Genomic DNA, 14,970 nt, shown 5'->3' on the forward strand with positions numbered 1-14,970 from the left:
TATAGAGTATGTTACCTTATAGGGGAAGGCACTAACAGCTGGTGGGACTGATAGGCCTCTTACAAAAGGTGGCATTTGATCTGAGTCTTGAAGAAAATCAGACATTCCTAAAAAGTGAAGATGAGAGGGAGAGGCATAAGGGTCAATCATTGAGAAGGCATGGAGATGGAAGGTAGAATGTTCTGTCTGAGGAACAGCAAGTCAAGAGCAATTTGGCTGGACTGTAATTAGGGAAAGAATTAAAGTGAGAAGACTGGAAAGGTAGGAAGTGGCAGGTTGAGAAGGGCATTGAAAGTCAAACAGCGGAGTTTATATATGATCCCAGAGGTAATAGAGAACCACTGAAGATTGGGTAAGGTCAGAACTACACTATGGGAAAATTAGGTTGACAGTTGTATGGAGAATGAATTAGAATAGAGAGACACTTTGGAGGTAGAGAGACCACTTAGGACACTATTTTAAGAGGTGATGGGCCTTTGAACTGGGGTGGTTTCTGTGTGGGTGGAGAGAAGGTGTCATGTATATATATCCAACATGTGGATAAATAGATGGCAAAATTTGGCTTCCAATTGGACATATGGAGTAAAAGTGTTAAAGGATGACACTGGAGTTGTAAAACTGGATGACTGAAAGGAAATGGTGCCTGGAACAGTAATGGGGAAATTGAGAAGGTGAGGGATGATTTGGGAGTGCAAGGGGAAGAAAATGAGATCTGTTTTGGATAGTTTAAAATGTTGAATTGAATAGACTATTGATAATGCAGGACTACAGCTCAAGAGATTCTTTGAGAGGTGGGCTGCATTTATAGATCTGGGAATTATTGGTGTAGAGAAGATCATTAAAACTTTTGGAGCTGTTGAGATCAACAAGTGAGAGAGTATAAAGAAGAAAGAGAAGAAGGCCCAGAACAGAACTCTGGGAGATACTCACAGTGAGTAGGGGTGACATGGATGAAATGCAGTAAAGGAGACTAAGAAGGAGCAGACAGGTAAGAGGAAAACCAAGGGAGGATTGAGAGACAAAGGAAGGAAACAAGCATTTTTTAAAGCTCTTACTATGTGCCAGGCACTGCTTTAATTACTACAAATATCTCATTTGATCCTCACAACAACCCGAGCAAGTAGGTGCTATTATTATCCCCATTTTACAGTTGAGGAAACTGAGGTAGAGAGAGGTTAAGTGATTTGCTCAGGGTTACCCAGCTGCTAATTATCTGAGGCTAGATTTGATCTCAGGTCTTCCTGACTTTGCACTCTATCCACCATGCAACCTCCCTGCCTCAGTGAGAAGAGAGGGTATTCAAGAAGAGAGGGTAGTCAGACCAAGAGGTCAGTAGGGACGAGAATTGAGAAAACACCAATAGAATTTGGAAGTTAAGATCATTGGTAGCTTTGGAGAATAGTTTCACTTGAATGATGAAGTCAGAAGCCAGATTGCCAAAGTTTTAGAAGAGGATGAAAGGAAAGGAAGTAGAAGCACTGAGTTTAGCTGGTTGAGTAGAGTACATTCTTCAAATGTTTCATCTCTTGGTTTTCATGACACTCTTGTTTTTATTTTCCTCCCACCCTTCTATTTTACATCTGCCATTTTATATTCTTGGTGTCCTGCATGCATTAGCCTTTCAGCTCTCTACTTTGGAGAGTTCATCTGTTCTTTATATCTTTATCACTTGTTATGTCAGATTTATGGAGCCTGATCTCTCTACATAGATATAGTCCTGTAATTTTAGCTACTTATAACACATTTCTAATTGTATTTCCTACCATCACTTTAAACTTAGTATATCCAAAACTGAACTAAAAACTTCTTTGTCATCCAAACTGATTTCTTTTTGCATCTTCCTCATTTGTTTCAACGATAACTACCATTCTCCCAGTATTCCAGGCTCTCAGAAACCATTTTTTCACATTTCTAATTGGATTTCCTGCCATCACCTTAAACTTAGTGTATCTAAAACCGAACTTAAAAACCTCTTTATCTGGAGATCAATTTGGAATTATGCTCAAAGAGTTTAAAAACTTCCTATACTCTTTGACCCAGCAATACCACCATTAGGTCTGTTTCCCAAAATGATTAGGGAAAAAGGAAAAGAACCCATATGTTCTTTTTTTTAAAATTTATTTATTTTTAGTTTTCAACATTAACTTCCACAAGATTTTGAATTCCAAATTTTCTCCCCATCTCATCCCTCCCCTCACCCCAAGATGGCATGCATTCTGAATACCCCTAATCTTTCTTCTCTCTCTCCCCCTTTCTCTTATCCCCTTCTCCTTCAGTTTTCCTGTAGGGCAGGATAGATTTCTATACCCCATTTCCTGTATGTCTTATTTCCCAGTTGCATGTGAAAACAATTTTTTTTATTAACTTTTGTTTTAAAATTTGGGGTTCCAAATTTTCTCCCTTCCTCCCTCCCCACCCACCCTCATTAAGAAGGCAAGCAACTCGATACAGGTTATACATGTGTAGTCATGCAAAACACTTTCATAGTCATGTTGTGAAAAACTCACTATATTTCCCTTCATCCTATCGCCCCCCCATTTATTCTATTCTTTCTTTTGACCCTGTCCCTCCTTAGAACCCATATGTTCTAAAATATTTATGGCAGCTCTCTTTGTGGGGACAAAGAACTGGAAAATGCAGGAATGATCATCAGTTGGGGAATGGCTGAACAAGTTGTAGTATATGATTGTGGTGGAATATTACTGTGCTGTAAGAAATGATGAGCTTGATGATTTTAGAAAAACATGGAAAGACTTGCACAGAATAATGAAGGGCAAAATGGCAGAACCAAGAGAATGTTGTATATAGTAACAGCAATATTGTTTTAACAACTTTGAGTAGCCAAGTCATTTTGACTATCACGAATACCCAAATTAACAAAAAAAGACCTATGAAAGAAGATGCTATCTGTATCCAGAGAAAGAACTGATAAGTAGAAGCATGTATAGTATGTATTTACATATATACATATATAAATTATATATGTGTGTGTGTATATATATTTAGAGAGAGAGAGAGAGTATGTCTGTCTGTCTAGTGGTAGACATCTTGGAGGGGAAAGGAAAAAATGTTACATAATAGCTTTATTATGTTTACAAAGAAAAGCAAGTTGTACTTAATAAATTTGCAGTTTCATGTGTAATCCTCTCTTTTTCTATTCTACTTTGTTATGGAAATACTTGGTTTATTTCTTAAGTTTAGAATAACAAAAACAGAAAAACCCCTTTGTCTTCCAAACTGGTTTCCTTTCTCATCTTTTTCATTTGTTTCAATGATATTACCATTCTCTCAATATTCCCAGACACCATTTCCCCTTTTAATTCAACAAATATTTATCAGAGGCCTGTTCTGAGGTCTTTATCACTCAAATGTTTTTTAGATTTTTATCCTTTTTATTCCCACTGCTGTCATCCTCATACAGGCTCTCCCTATCATGTCTGGGTTACCACTACTCATTGTTTTCTTGGCTCAAGTCTCTTCTTCTCCAACCCATCTGACATATTGTTGCCAGATTAGTCTTTTATCTTATCCTCCTCCTAAATTACTAAACTCCTTTCCCATTACCTCTGAGCATTAAACCTCTCCTCCTGTCAAGCTTTTCTGTACTGCCCTTATAAGTCATGCCTACTTTTTCCTCTATCCTTGTGCTTGTGTAATTCCTGTCACCTTGAATACTCTTCTTACCTGCCAGGTTTTTTAAGGTACTGCTTGATCCCCATCTTGATCATGAAAGCCTTTTCTGATTGCCTCACCCCACATTGATTTCTCCCTTCTCTGTGCTTTCCTATAGCAGCTGTTGGCTTGTAGCAGGTATTTGTGCAATGATATTTGTTTATATTTGTTAGCTTTTATTTTTCACTTATTGTTTTGTGTGAAATATATCTTATTTTCCTAGCTAGAATGAAAACCATAGTTTATTGTTTGTGCCCCTAAAGTGCTTTGTATGATGCTGTGTTGTACACAGGGATATGATCAATTATTGGTAAGTTGACTCCACTTGGAATATTCCATTTTAGGAAAGCGTACTTAATTTTAATCAAGAATGTTTTTTTCTTTATAGGTCTTTCTCTGCATAGTGCAAATGCTTAACAGAATATTCCTTTGGTTTAGTTTTTCTTTAAACTTTGTTCTTTGAGAAACATTCCACAGTATCAAATGACCAAACTGAAGTATAATGCATTTACCAAAAAGCATCAGTAGAGGGAGCCAAATTTGCAAGGGGATAAATGCAGAGAGAGTAAAGCATGAGAAGAAAAAAGAGCTTGTAAAAAATAAATGTCGATACTTTCAGGAATCATTACATAGTGAAAAAAGATGACTTTCTGGTGTTCATAATATCATTATTTGGTGTTTTAGTTAGGACAGGGAGGTCTCCATAGGGATTTTTAAGAATGGTTTGATAAAACAGGTGATTTTTTTCAGAGGCATTAAGTGCATGGCAAAGCCAATGACTTATTTTATATTAAATTACATTAAGAAAATGAATCCTTAGCAATAATTTTTAAAAATAGTTTCTTTCTCAAATTTTGAATTCAGAATGAAGAGATTAGATCACTCAATTCTTCATGGAAATCAACTAGAATATTGGGTCCTAGAGATAATTAGGGGTCGGTAAACCTGATTTCTGACTTCAAGATTAGCTTTTTTCCAGGTAGGTTTTGTATAATTTGGTGATATTGATCTGTCTCTGTCTCCATTTCAGTTAGCAGACTTGAGGAGCGAGAATCAGAGTTGAAGAAAGAATACAATGCACTACATCAAAGACACACAGAGGTAAGTCTCTAGGCTTCTTTTATGCCATTATTTAAACAAAGAAATTCACCCTGGTTTATATTAAAGCTCCTTTGAAACCTAGAATAGCTTATTTTCTGGGAAACAGTTGAATCTTACTGTATTTCCAGGAAGATACTTTAACTTGCTCTGAAGTATCCAATTGGCAACAATAAAAGCTTCCTGATTTTAAAGAACAATGACATTTAATTCCTAAACTCTAGGAAGTCTTTGATAAAACATTTATTAACTCTTCAGTGCTCCCTGATAGGGTCCATTCTCCTTTCCGTGAATCTTGCTGAATAATAGCTGGACTATAGAAAGGATGCATAAATTTGACTTAAAATATTTTTCTGGAAAGCCTCACTTTCCTGTCATGGTAGCATGATACAGTTGTTCACTTTTTACTCTAGTGGTAATCTATCACTTTGGAGTCTCCTCTTCCTCCTTCCCCAGCTGTGGGCATTCCTCTCAGGACTTAATACCCAACTCTTTCCTCCACTTTTTGAGATAATTAATCTTCTCTCATACCTCCCACCAACATTCTCATGAAGTTGACCCTCGAATCTATATTCTAACCTAGGTTTGTCTCCTAAGCTCCAATTATCTATGCTGATATTTCTAGCTGAATGTTGTGCTCTGTCTTCCAATTTAGGGTTGTTTAAACGCGTATCCCTGATCTCCCTGAAATTGGCAGTGTGACTTGACATGCCTGTTTTTGTCAATGGTGCAAGCATTCACTCTTTCAGGCATCCAGGCTTGAAATCTATGTGGAATCTTTAAATCTTCTCTCTAATTTATCTGAAGCAGTTTTGTAATTAATAGAGAGCAGACTTTAGGGTCAGCAAGGCCAGGATTCAGGTCTTACCTCTGGGATTTACTGACTTTGCATCTTAAGGTAGAATCATCTTATCTCTCAGTACTACTCTCACTAAGCTTTCTCAGATTCGAAGTTGCAGAACAGGCAGGGCCTTGGTATTGGATATTTCCACATTGAGATTTTGCTATATTAATTAAATCACAGTTCCTGTGCCAAACCACCAATATAGTTGATTACTACTAATAAATATTTCTCCTACCCTTCCCTTCCTTACCATTTGCATTTCACCAACACAATGTAGGCCTTTAATCAATGAATTTTTAAATTAATTTGTTATTCCTCAAAATCAGTCTGTATTCCTATCAGGACAATAGTTCATTTCACTTTCATGTAGCCAAAAACCTTTCACCAGATATTCTGAGCTTCAGTATCTCTCCCTTCTTGTTGGGACTCTTTCTTTTACTTGGCAACTGATCATAATAGCTTGCTTTTCTGTTTATTATATGCACATTAGACTTATTTCTCCAACCAAAATGAAAGTTTCTTGAGGGCCAGGATTTTGCCTTTCATGTCTTGTTTCCACCAAAGGGATTACCATCCAGTCTGGACTTAGAGCAGGCACTTAATAAACATTTGTAAGAAATTACTGATCCTTCCCCAAGGAAAATGAAATGAAGTCAGGAGACGTAACGGCCCTATGGAGGAAATCTCAGGAAGTGCCTTTCATTTAAAAGAATAGCTTTGACTTTCCAATTTTGACTTCCTTCTTGCTTATCCCCTAAAACAGAAGTGGAAAACCTATGACTTTGAGGCCACATGTGGCCCTCTAGGTCCTCAAGTGTGGCCCTTTGACTGAATCCAAGTGAAGTTTGGACTCAGAGATCTGCACTTGAGGACCTAGAAGGCCACATGTGGCCTCAAAACTGCAGGGTTCCCACCCCTGCCCTAAAACATTTTTTTGCAACTTTAATCCTTCTTCCCTAACCTCTTCTGGGAGAACTAAGGGTGTGGCCTCTCTCTCTCTCTCTCTCTCTCTCTCTCTTTTTTTTTTGGTCACCATCACTCACTTTGATTTTATCCATTTACTAATGTTTCTTCATCACTCCCAACTCCCCCTTCCCCTCCTCCTTGTGCACCGCCCCCTCCCCCCCAATCTCTTTTTACCTGCTTTGACAAGGTCTACCTGTCAATCTAAAGGTTTTGGGGTTTGTTTGTTTGTTTGTTTGTTTTTAATGTGCTAATTAGTTTGCTGAAGTACTTTTCTCTTTTTTTTTTAAAAGACGGTACAGGGGAGGGGATACTGGAAAATGAAGATACCAATAAATTAGTTTTTAAAAATGAAAGGAGCCCTTAGTTTAAAAACTAGTTTGACTTATCTTGCTGGCCCCCATTTTTGTAGATTTCTTTTTCCCCCTTTCATTCGACAGTTATTTACCAAATTCCTACTGTGTACATAGCACCCTGATTTAGATTATCAGACCACTGTGTTTCATATAATAGTCTGCACAGTGGAACTTCTTCAATGTCTTCATCAGAGCAAAAACTTCAGCAGTTCAAAAAACTTGTATTAAGCACCTACACAGCATACTGTGGGGGCATTATTGGTCCTTCCTCTCCTATTATTTATGGCATAGGAGAACTAAACATACACAGACAGCTAACACACAATAATAGGTGATCAATGCAATAGAAAAGTCAAAAACACAAGTTAGATGAGGCCTGGGGGAAGGGTGATTACAAAAAAAAAAGGTTTAGAGATTTAGGGAGGAAACACCAAGTAAGGCTTTGTGGAGGGGGTTGTATTTGAACTGGGTTTTAATGGATGGATAGGAACTTGGCAGGCAAGGGAAGGGAGAGCATTCCAGACATAGGAAATACCAAGAAAAAGGCACAAAGACAGGAAAGGAGAGGGGGTGCTTGCAGTCTAGTCTATAAGGTATGTAATGAAGTACATCGTGTGGGGGAGTAATATGAGATCTCTGCAAAAGCATGATGGTGTCAGATATTAGTGGGCTTTGCATGCCAGGCAAGAGTTGAAAAAAAAAAAGGAACTACTTGTGTTTTTTTGAGTAGAGGAGCAATATGATTAGATCTATGACCAGGATTCTTTTAAATAGCAAGCCAGTATATACATGTAAAATGATTTGATAGAAATAAGAAAGTTCAGAAGAAAAGTGGGTTTTCTTGAAACGATAATAAGTCTGTTTTGAAAATGTTGAATTTGAAATACCTATGAAACATTCTAGTTGAAATAGTCAAGAAGGACTTCAGATCACATGACCAATAAGATGGGAGGACTAGACATTTTTTCCTAGTCCTCACTAACTCTCAAAAACTCTCCCCAAAGAAGAGTTACGCCTCAGAGAAGAATCAATTACAGCTATTTCCACAGGCCAAGAGAACAAAGAGGTCTAAAGGTAACAGAGAATGCTAATCTCCAGCACCTTCCACTTCCCACTAGTCCCAATTCTCCACGTCTACTGTCCTGTTCTCTAGGATCCAACATTTTCTTTGCTGCTACTCCAGACTCTTATCAGTTTATCCTGCCCTCACCTCCACTGTTCTGTGACAATGCAGCAGACTTCTACTCTTGCCCACCTACTGGTGGAAGAAGAATAGCTGTAGGAAGGAAGAGGCTTTAACTTTTCCAATGGTGACCGCTTTTAGCCAGAGAAGGAACAAGGGAAAGTGGGCCACAGTGTTAGCATGTGTATATGTGGGGCTGTACCAGACCTGAAGGAAAAAAGACCACTCCTTTCCCTCCAGAAGCCTCTTGAGGCAGGTACTGAGGGCAGTGAAAAGTAAATCCTTCAGATTGGGAGGAGGCTGAGACGTTATTGAGATACAGTCACTAGGAGACCTGCCTTCAGTGGAGGAAGAGTCAGAAGTTGAGTGATAGAGGAATATAAGGGGGAAAAAAATCAAACAAAAACTAAAACCATCAGAGATCTTGGGAGGAAGAAAACTGAGTTGAAAAAACCTAAAACACAAGGAGAGAGACTTCTGGGTCATGTGAGCAACAAGATAAAGGACTAGATATTTTGTCTGATCCTCGTGACCTCTTAGATCTCTCCAAAACAAAAATTATGTGCTTTCAAAGATGAAAGCAACTTCAACTGTCTCCATGGCATAGGCTACCTAGAATCCTAAAAAACATTAAAAAAAAAAATTTGCCCCCCCCCCCAAAAAAACCCCCAATCAACCAAACAAATAAACAACTCACCTAAGAACTGACGGTCATTCACCTTGAGTTTACTTGGCATCCTTCCCCCACCTCCCATACTACTGGCAGTGAGACACAGACCCAAGGACATGACACAGGCTTACAAACCACCCCCAAGAACCTGTTCCCTCCTCCCTTCTTTTCAGAGTCATGGAGACCCTGACTCCAGGCTGTGGAAATTTGCCCTGGCCATGACAGACAGCATGGTTGTAACCATTCAGGAGCAGAAGCCTGCCAGGGACCACAGCCCCATACAGCCCCATAGAACCAGTGCTGTAAAGATATGAAAAGCAGGTACCAGGACAGATAACCCTATAATACCAGTAGAGCCAGTGCCAGGGTAGATAACCCTGTAGCACCAATGCTGCAAAGTTCTAAACTGCTCATACCAGGTCAAAGAACTGATTAACAGGAAGCAGGACAGGATAAGACACAACATGGTGTGTATAAGGAGCCCACTTTACTAAACCTGATGGAAAAAGCACAACATCCCGCTAGGGTCAGTTCTGACCACCCAGAAGTTGTTTGGGGTAAAGACCCAGGCTAGTTGAACCATGAATTGCCCAGTGTGGAAGGAAGTTAAGATATTTCAAGGTCTAGCTCCTAAGGAAACCACAGTCAGAAGGGAGGGAGTCAGAAAGTGAGCAACAGGAGAAAATGGAGCAGGCTGAGGAGAGGGGACTGAAATTTTCAAAGATTTCGAGAAGAAAACTAAAAAGTCCTTGAACATAAGTAGATAAATCAATAGAGAAAACAGTAACAACAGCAGAAAACATAGCTTAAAGATCTAGTGAGTCATTTATGAATAAATTATTACAAAACAGAAGAAAATGATTCTTCTCTTAATGAGATAGAGGACTTTGTGAAATTTGAGGAGAACAACCTGGAACCACAGCACATTGTTCCTGAGTAGTTCAAAAGAGAAATAAGAATTAAGAGAGCAGAATTTGTGACCTGCATAGTAAAAAATAGTGGGCAGCAGCCCTGGAGGCAGCTGGCATCTGGAGTAGGAGTGCACGCACTCAGGGAGGAGAGATTTTGAAGAAAATGGGGGGAGAAAGGAAACCAGGGAAGAGTATAGATCAGTAGCAGGCTGCATAATCACAAACATGGTAGGAGGGAGTCCCTACCAATGGGGCATTGTCTTCTCTGACACCTGCAATAATTGGCATTGTTTTGGGAATGAGGCACAATGGAAAAGAAGAATCCACCGGGCAAAGTCTACAAGTCAGTGGCAGAAACCCACCTAGAGGAGAGACCCTAGAATTGATACCTTAAGAGATTTCATGAGAAATACGGAGAAAAGAAAGAGAACAAATAATTTAGGGGTCATGAATGAAAGAATGAGCATCTAGAGTAGACAGAGGGTGGATTATGAAGAGAGTAAGAGAAATCCTTTTTGGAAAGGGGTATAGAAAATGAAATTTTAAAAACTAACCGTACTAGTAGAAAGGAAGGACAGGAAGAGGGGATCTTCTTGACTAACTGAGAGGAAAAAAAAGATGGGAAGATTTATATAACCACATAAAAGCTGGAGAGAAAAAAAGGAACTAATAAACAAAACCCCAAAGGGCAAGGGATAACAAATGAGAAGAAAGGATCAGGGTGAGGAGAAAAGAGCCAGTTGGAAGAGGACCATTTTAAATAAAGTTTAAAGTAAATAACTAAAGCAACATAGTACTGTGAATATAGCAGAGGAGGGGAAAAATCATAATGTGAAAAAAACAAACCTAATATTAGAGGAAGCTGGAAGAAAATATAAACCTAATTCTCCTAACTTTGAATGCGAATGAATTAAACAGTTTAACAAAACAAAAAACTGACAGATTGGATAAGAAAACAAAACCCTACAATCTGTTGCTTACAAGAAACAGTTAAAACAAAGACATGCAAAATAAAACTGAGGGATGGAAATTTTTGTTTTTTACTGTGTATCAAGTGAATCCAAAAAAGCAGAAGTTGCATCCTTGCTGACAAAGCAAAAACAAACCTTCAGACAGTAAAAAGGGATAAACAAGGAAACCATATTATGCTGAAAGAAACCACAAACAACAAACCAGTATCAGTAATAAGAATATGCTCCTAGTGCCTTAACATCCAAATTTGTAAAGGAAATAACTGAGCTACAAGAAGACACAGACAGCAACACAATAGTGACAGGAAACTTCAATATCCCTCTCTAAGTTTTGGGTAAGTCTAATAGAAAGTTAAACAAAAGGGAAAATATGGAATTGAAAAAATTGCTGGAGAAACTAGAATTAAAAGACTTACAACATCTTCTAAATGGGACAGCAAAAGAATATATACATATTTCTCAGGACTGCAGGTTACTTTAACAAAAATTAACCGTATACTAGGGCACAGAGATACTGTCAATAAATATATTTATTTATTTTTGGTGAGGCGATTGGGGTTAAGTGACTTGCCCCAGGGTCACACAGCTAGTAAGTGTTAAGTGTCTGAGGCCAGATTTGAACTCAGGTTCTCTTGACTCCAGGCCCAGTGCTCTATCCACTGCGCCACCTACCTGCCCCTGTAAATAAATATAAAAAGAAACAAATAGTTAATACATCTGTTACAGACCAAAATGGGATAAAAATAGAAATCAATTCAGAGGTCACAAATAAAAGATACAGACCCAAAAGGAAACCTAAATCTCACACCGTACAAGGTCAAAATGGATACATGATTTAGACATAGAGGGTGATAACACAGGCAGATTAGGGGAGCATTAAATAATTTATCTGTCAGTTTTATGGATAAGGGAAATTAAAGGAATGAGGACAGGTAAAGAGGAGATAAAACTATCCCTGTTTGCTGATCATATGATGGTTTACTTGGGAAACTTCTAGGGAACAGCAAAGACACTAATTGAGATGATAGTTTCAGCAAAATTGTAAGCTACAAAATAAATCCTAAAAAATCAACAGCATTTCTATATGATAATAACAAAATACTAGAAGCAATCATTGAAGGGGAGTCCCATTCCAAATAGTCGCAAAATGCATAAAATATCTGGGTATTGATCCACCAGAATGTTATTGTGCTATACAAAATTGTATGTGTGATGAATATAGAGAAACATGGTAAGATCTATATGGACTGATATAGAGTGAAGTAAGCAGCACTAAAAAAATAATATACTTAATAACTACAACAATGGAAATTGAAAAACTACCAAAAAATTGAAAATAAATATAACAAAATTATAAAGATTAAGAGGATTTAAATGAAAATGTATGTGAAGACATCTCCAGCTGACCCCTTTGTGGTGGTAGAAGGCCCACAGATTTTTTTTCTCCTCTAAAAAATATTATTTGTCATATGGATAAGCTCTTTGGGAAGGGGAGGGAGAAGGATACTTGGGATGACTATGGTGATTTAAGAAACAGAAAATATCCATGAAGAATTATTTTAAAGAATATAATAAACAGATGATATTAAAAGAGAAGGGACAGTGGCTACTTATTAGGGCAAATATCTCTTAATCATTGTTTCAAGACAAAGGAAATTGAACCAACACTCGATAAACAGAGAACCCTGTGGTCTAAGAGAACTTGGAACCTTGGCAGAATGTTCTTGAGTAGTTTGAGAAAAATCAGAATCTTGAAAAAAAAAGCTAAAAGGGAAGTAAATAGCAGAATTTATGGCCTACACATCAGAAATAATTAGCTGAAGAGAAAAACTTATGTACTTTGAATACACTGGAATCCAAAGATGTAAAAGAAAGAACTACTGATGGGTAATGAAAACATATTAAGTGAAGGAAAATCTGGAAGAAATGAAATGTCCAGTAGGCAATTGGAGATGTAGTACTGTGGGTCAGAAAAGAGTTTGGGATTGATTAGCTAGAGATGAAGATTAAACCATAAGAGCTGATAAAATTACCAAGAGAGAGCATATAAAAAGAGAAGTGAACAATGACCAGGACAGAGCCTTGGATTATACTTTTAGTTATGGAACAGTATTTGGATAATGATTCAGTAAAGGAGACAGAACAGTCAGACAGGCAATAGAATAACCAAGGGAAAAAGCAGTGTTGTGAAAATCCAGAGGGAAAAGATTATCCAGGACAAAAGGATGATCAACAGGTTCATATGCTGCAGAGTAGTCAAGAATGCTGAGAGTTGAGGAAACACTATCAGATTGGCAATTAAGAGGTGACTGGTAACTTTGGAGAGAAATTTCTGTTGAGTGAGGTTGGAAGCTAGATTTCAAGGGGTCAAAAGTGAGTGGGAGGTAGGAGACTAGAGGCTAGAGTAAATGAAACCAGCTTTTTAAAAGAGTTTGGCTGTGAAAGGAAGGAGAGATGTAGGACAACACTTTGGAGGGATTGGTAGGGTCAAGAGAGGATTTTTTAAAGGGCAGGAGAGGTCTAGGCATGATTGTGGACAGCAGGGAAGGATCCAGGAGAAAGGAAAAGTTAAAAAAATTAAAGAGAAAGAGACTAGACTTCAAATCTCCTAGAGAGCTTTTTTTTTTCTGTTAATTGGCAGGTTCCTGAGTGGCAAAGATTTTGCTTTTACATTTCAGACATAGGCCCCAACCTTAATATCTCTCTCTTCATCGTCCTCATGGTTTACTAAGAAATCATCTTAGACCAGCTCTGTAGTATTCTCATCACAGTTGTGATACTTTCTTCCTCACATACAAGGGTATTTAACTGATTTAGTCCTGATACCATAGCATGCAGGTATACAGTTGTCCTCTTTTAGAAAATTCTTCCCTTTTATAAGCATATATGAATTCAAGTGAGCAAAGATCAAAAGCTATAAGCAGTATACAATTTGAAAATTGTAAATATTCATGTTACAAGTTATTTTACATGATTTCTCATGGCAAGAATGTGAATGCATTCTTGTTAGTTGTTTTTTTCCTTCGTTTTACCTATTCTCATAAAAGCTCCACTTTGACTTCTTAAAGCAGTTGGAATATCATCTACTTACCCTCCAGTTTTATAACACCTGTCAAGTTTTCAGTGATCTCTTTCTGTCTTCCTTGCTTCACCTCTCCTTAGAGTAATAATTTTTCTGGACTTGGAGACCTGAACCTAGTTAAAGAGCCTAAGGTTTTGCTTTTATTTTTAAAATGATCTTCTTGACTATTTTGGTTTCTTCTGTTTAGCAATTAAAGTTCTTTATAAACTTACCCCCTGCCTACCTATCCATTCTTATACTCTACAGTTTACATACTGGCCTGCTTACTGTCCCTCACACATGATGTTCCATGTTCCATCTTCTTTGTACTAACTATCCTCCATATTTGGAATGAACTCTCTCTCCACCTTTACCTCCTTGAATCCCTGCTTTCCTTCAAAACTTAGCTTATGTACCACCTTCTACATGAATCCTTCCCTGTTCCCCTTAGTACTAGTGACCTCCTTCCCCAAACTTACTGGTATTTATTTGATATGTATTCTTTATGTATTTATATATGTATGTATTGTCTCCTCATAAGAATGTAAGTTCTTTGAGGGCAGGCACTGTTTCAGTTTTGTCTTTGTATCTGCAGGATTTAATATAGTACTTGGCCCGTATTAGGCAATTAATAAATGTTTGTTGCTTTTTTGATTGATTCATTGTTCTTACTAGTGCTTGTTCTACTCTTTACATTTTGAGAATTCTTCTTCATAGAAATGCTCTGTAAATGGTTAGAATTATGAAATTGGAGCTCTGATGAGAGGACAGAGATTAAAGTGATTTTAGATTCGTGTACAAGAAGTCTTACACCAGGAAGTCCTGTTCTATCGCCCCATTGTGGCATGGAGATAACCCTAGGTTCCTGGGGACAATGTAAGTGGAGTGGATGCTTTGGCAGGTTCTACTATCCTGGAAGGCTTTGAGTATGGCCTTGGCAGCAGGCTGAGTATGCTTTTCAAGAACCAGCCTTGCTAAGTAATGGGTCTCATCATCATCATATAGGCTGGCTGTTTTTGGTGACAAATTTCTTGGCTATGGCAGTTCACAAAACAAAATTATGAAATAGTCTTCAGCATATTTGGCCCCTTTTGCTTAAGTTGTCAGAGCCAGAGAAGTGGAAAAGGGTTCAGAGGGTGCTGAGAATCAAATAGTTTTTAGACTGTAAACTTTTATTTTTGGCACTCTGAATGTGGGATCTTGGTCCAGTGAACAAGTGGACATACTGCTGGAGGAGCTGA

At 37.9% G+C, this 14,970-nt stretch overlaps 1 protein-coding gene across 3 annotated transcripts in view; it reads left to right on the forward strand.

Annotated features, from left to right (window-relative positions):
* Positions 1-14,970, forward strand: part of SPAG9 (sperm associated antigen 9) — a 142,744-nt gene that overhangs the window by 45,146 nt on the left and 82,628 nt on the right. For all 3 annotated transcript variants that reach the window (XM_027870610.1, XM_027870609.1, XM_027870611.1), the window contains exon 3: positions 4,703-4,773. In XM_027870610.1, the coding sequence (XP_027726411.1) occupies positions 4,703-4,773 (71 nt within the window). The remainder of the gene's footprint in view (positions 1-4,702; positions 4,774-14,970) is intronic.

Source organism: Vombatus ursinus, unplaced genomic scaffold (genome assembly GCF_900497805.2).
Source record: "Vombatus ursinus unplaced genomic scaffold, bare-nosed wombat genome assembly UNPS02014797.1, whole genome shotgun sequence".
Lineage (NCBI taxonomy): Eukaryota > Metazoa > Chordata > Mammalia > Diprotodontia > Vombatidae > Vombatus > Vombatus ursinus.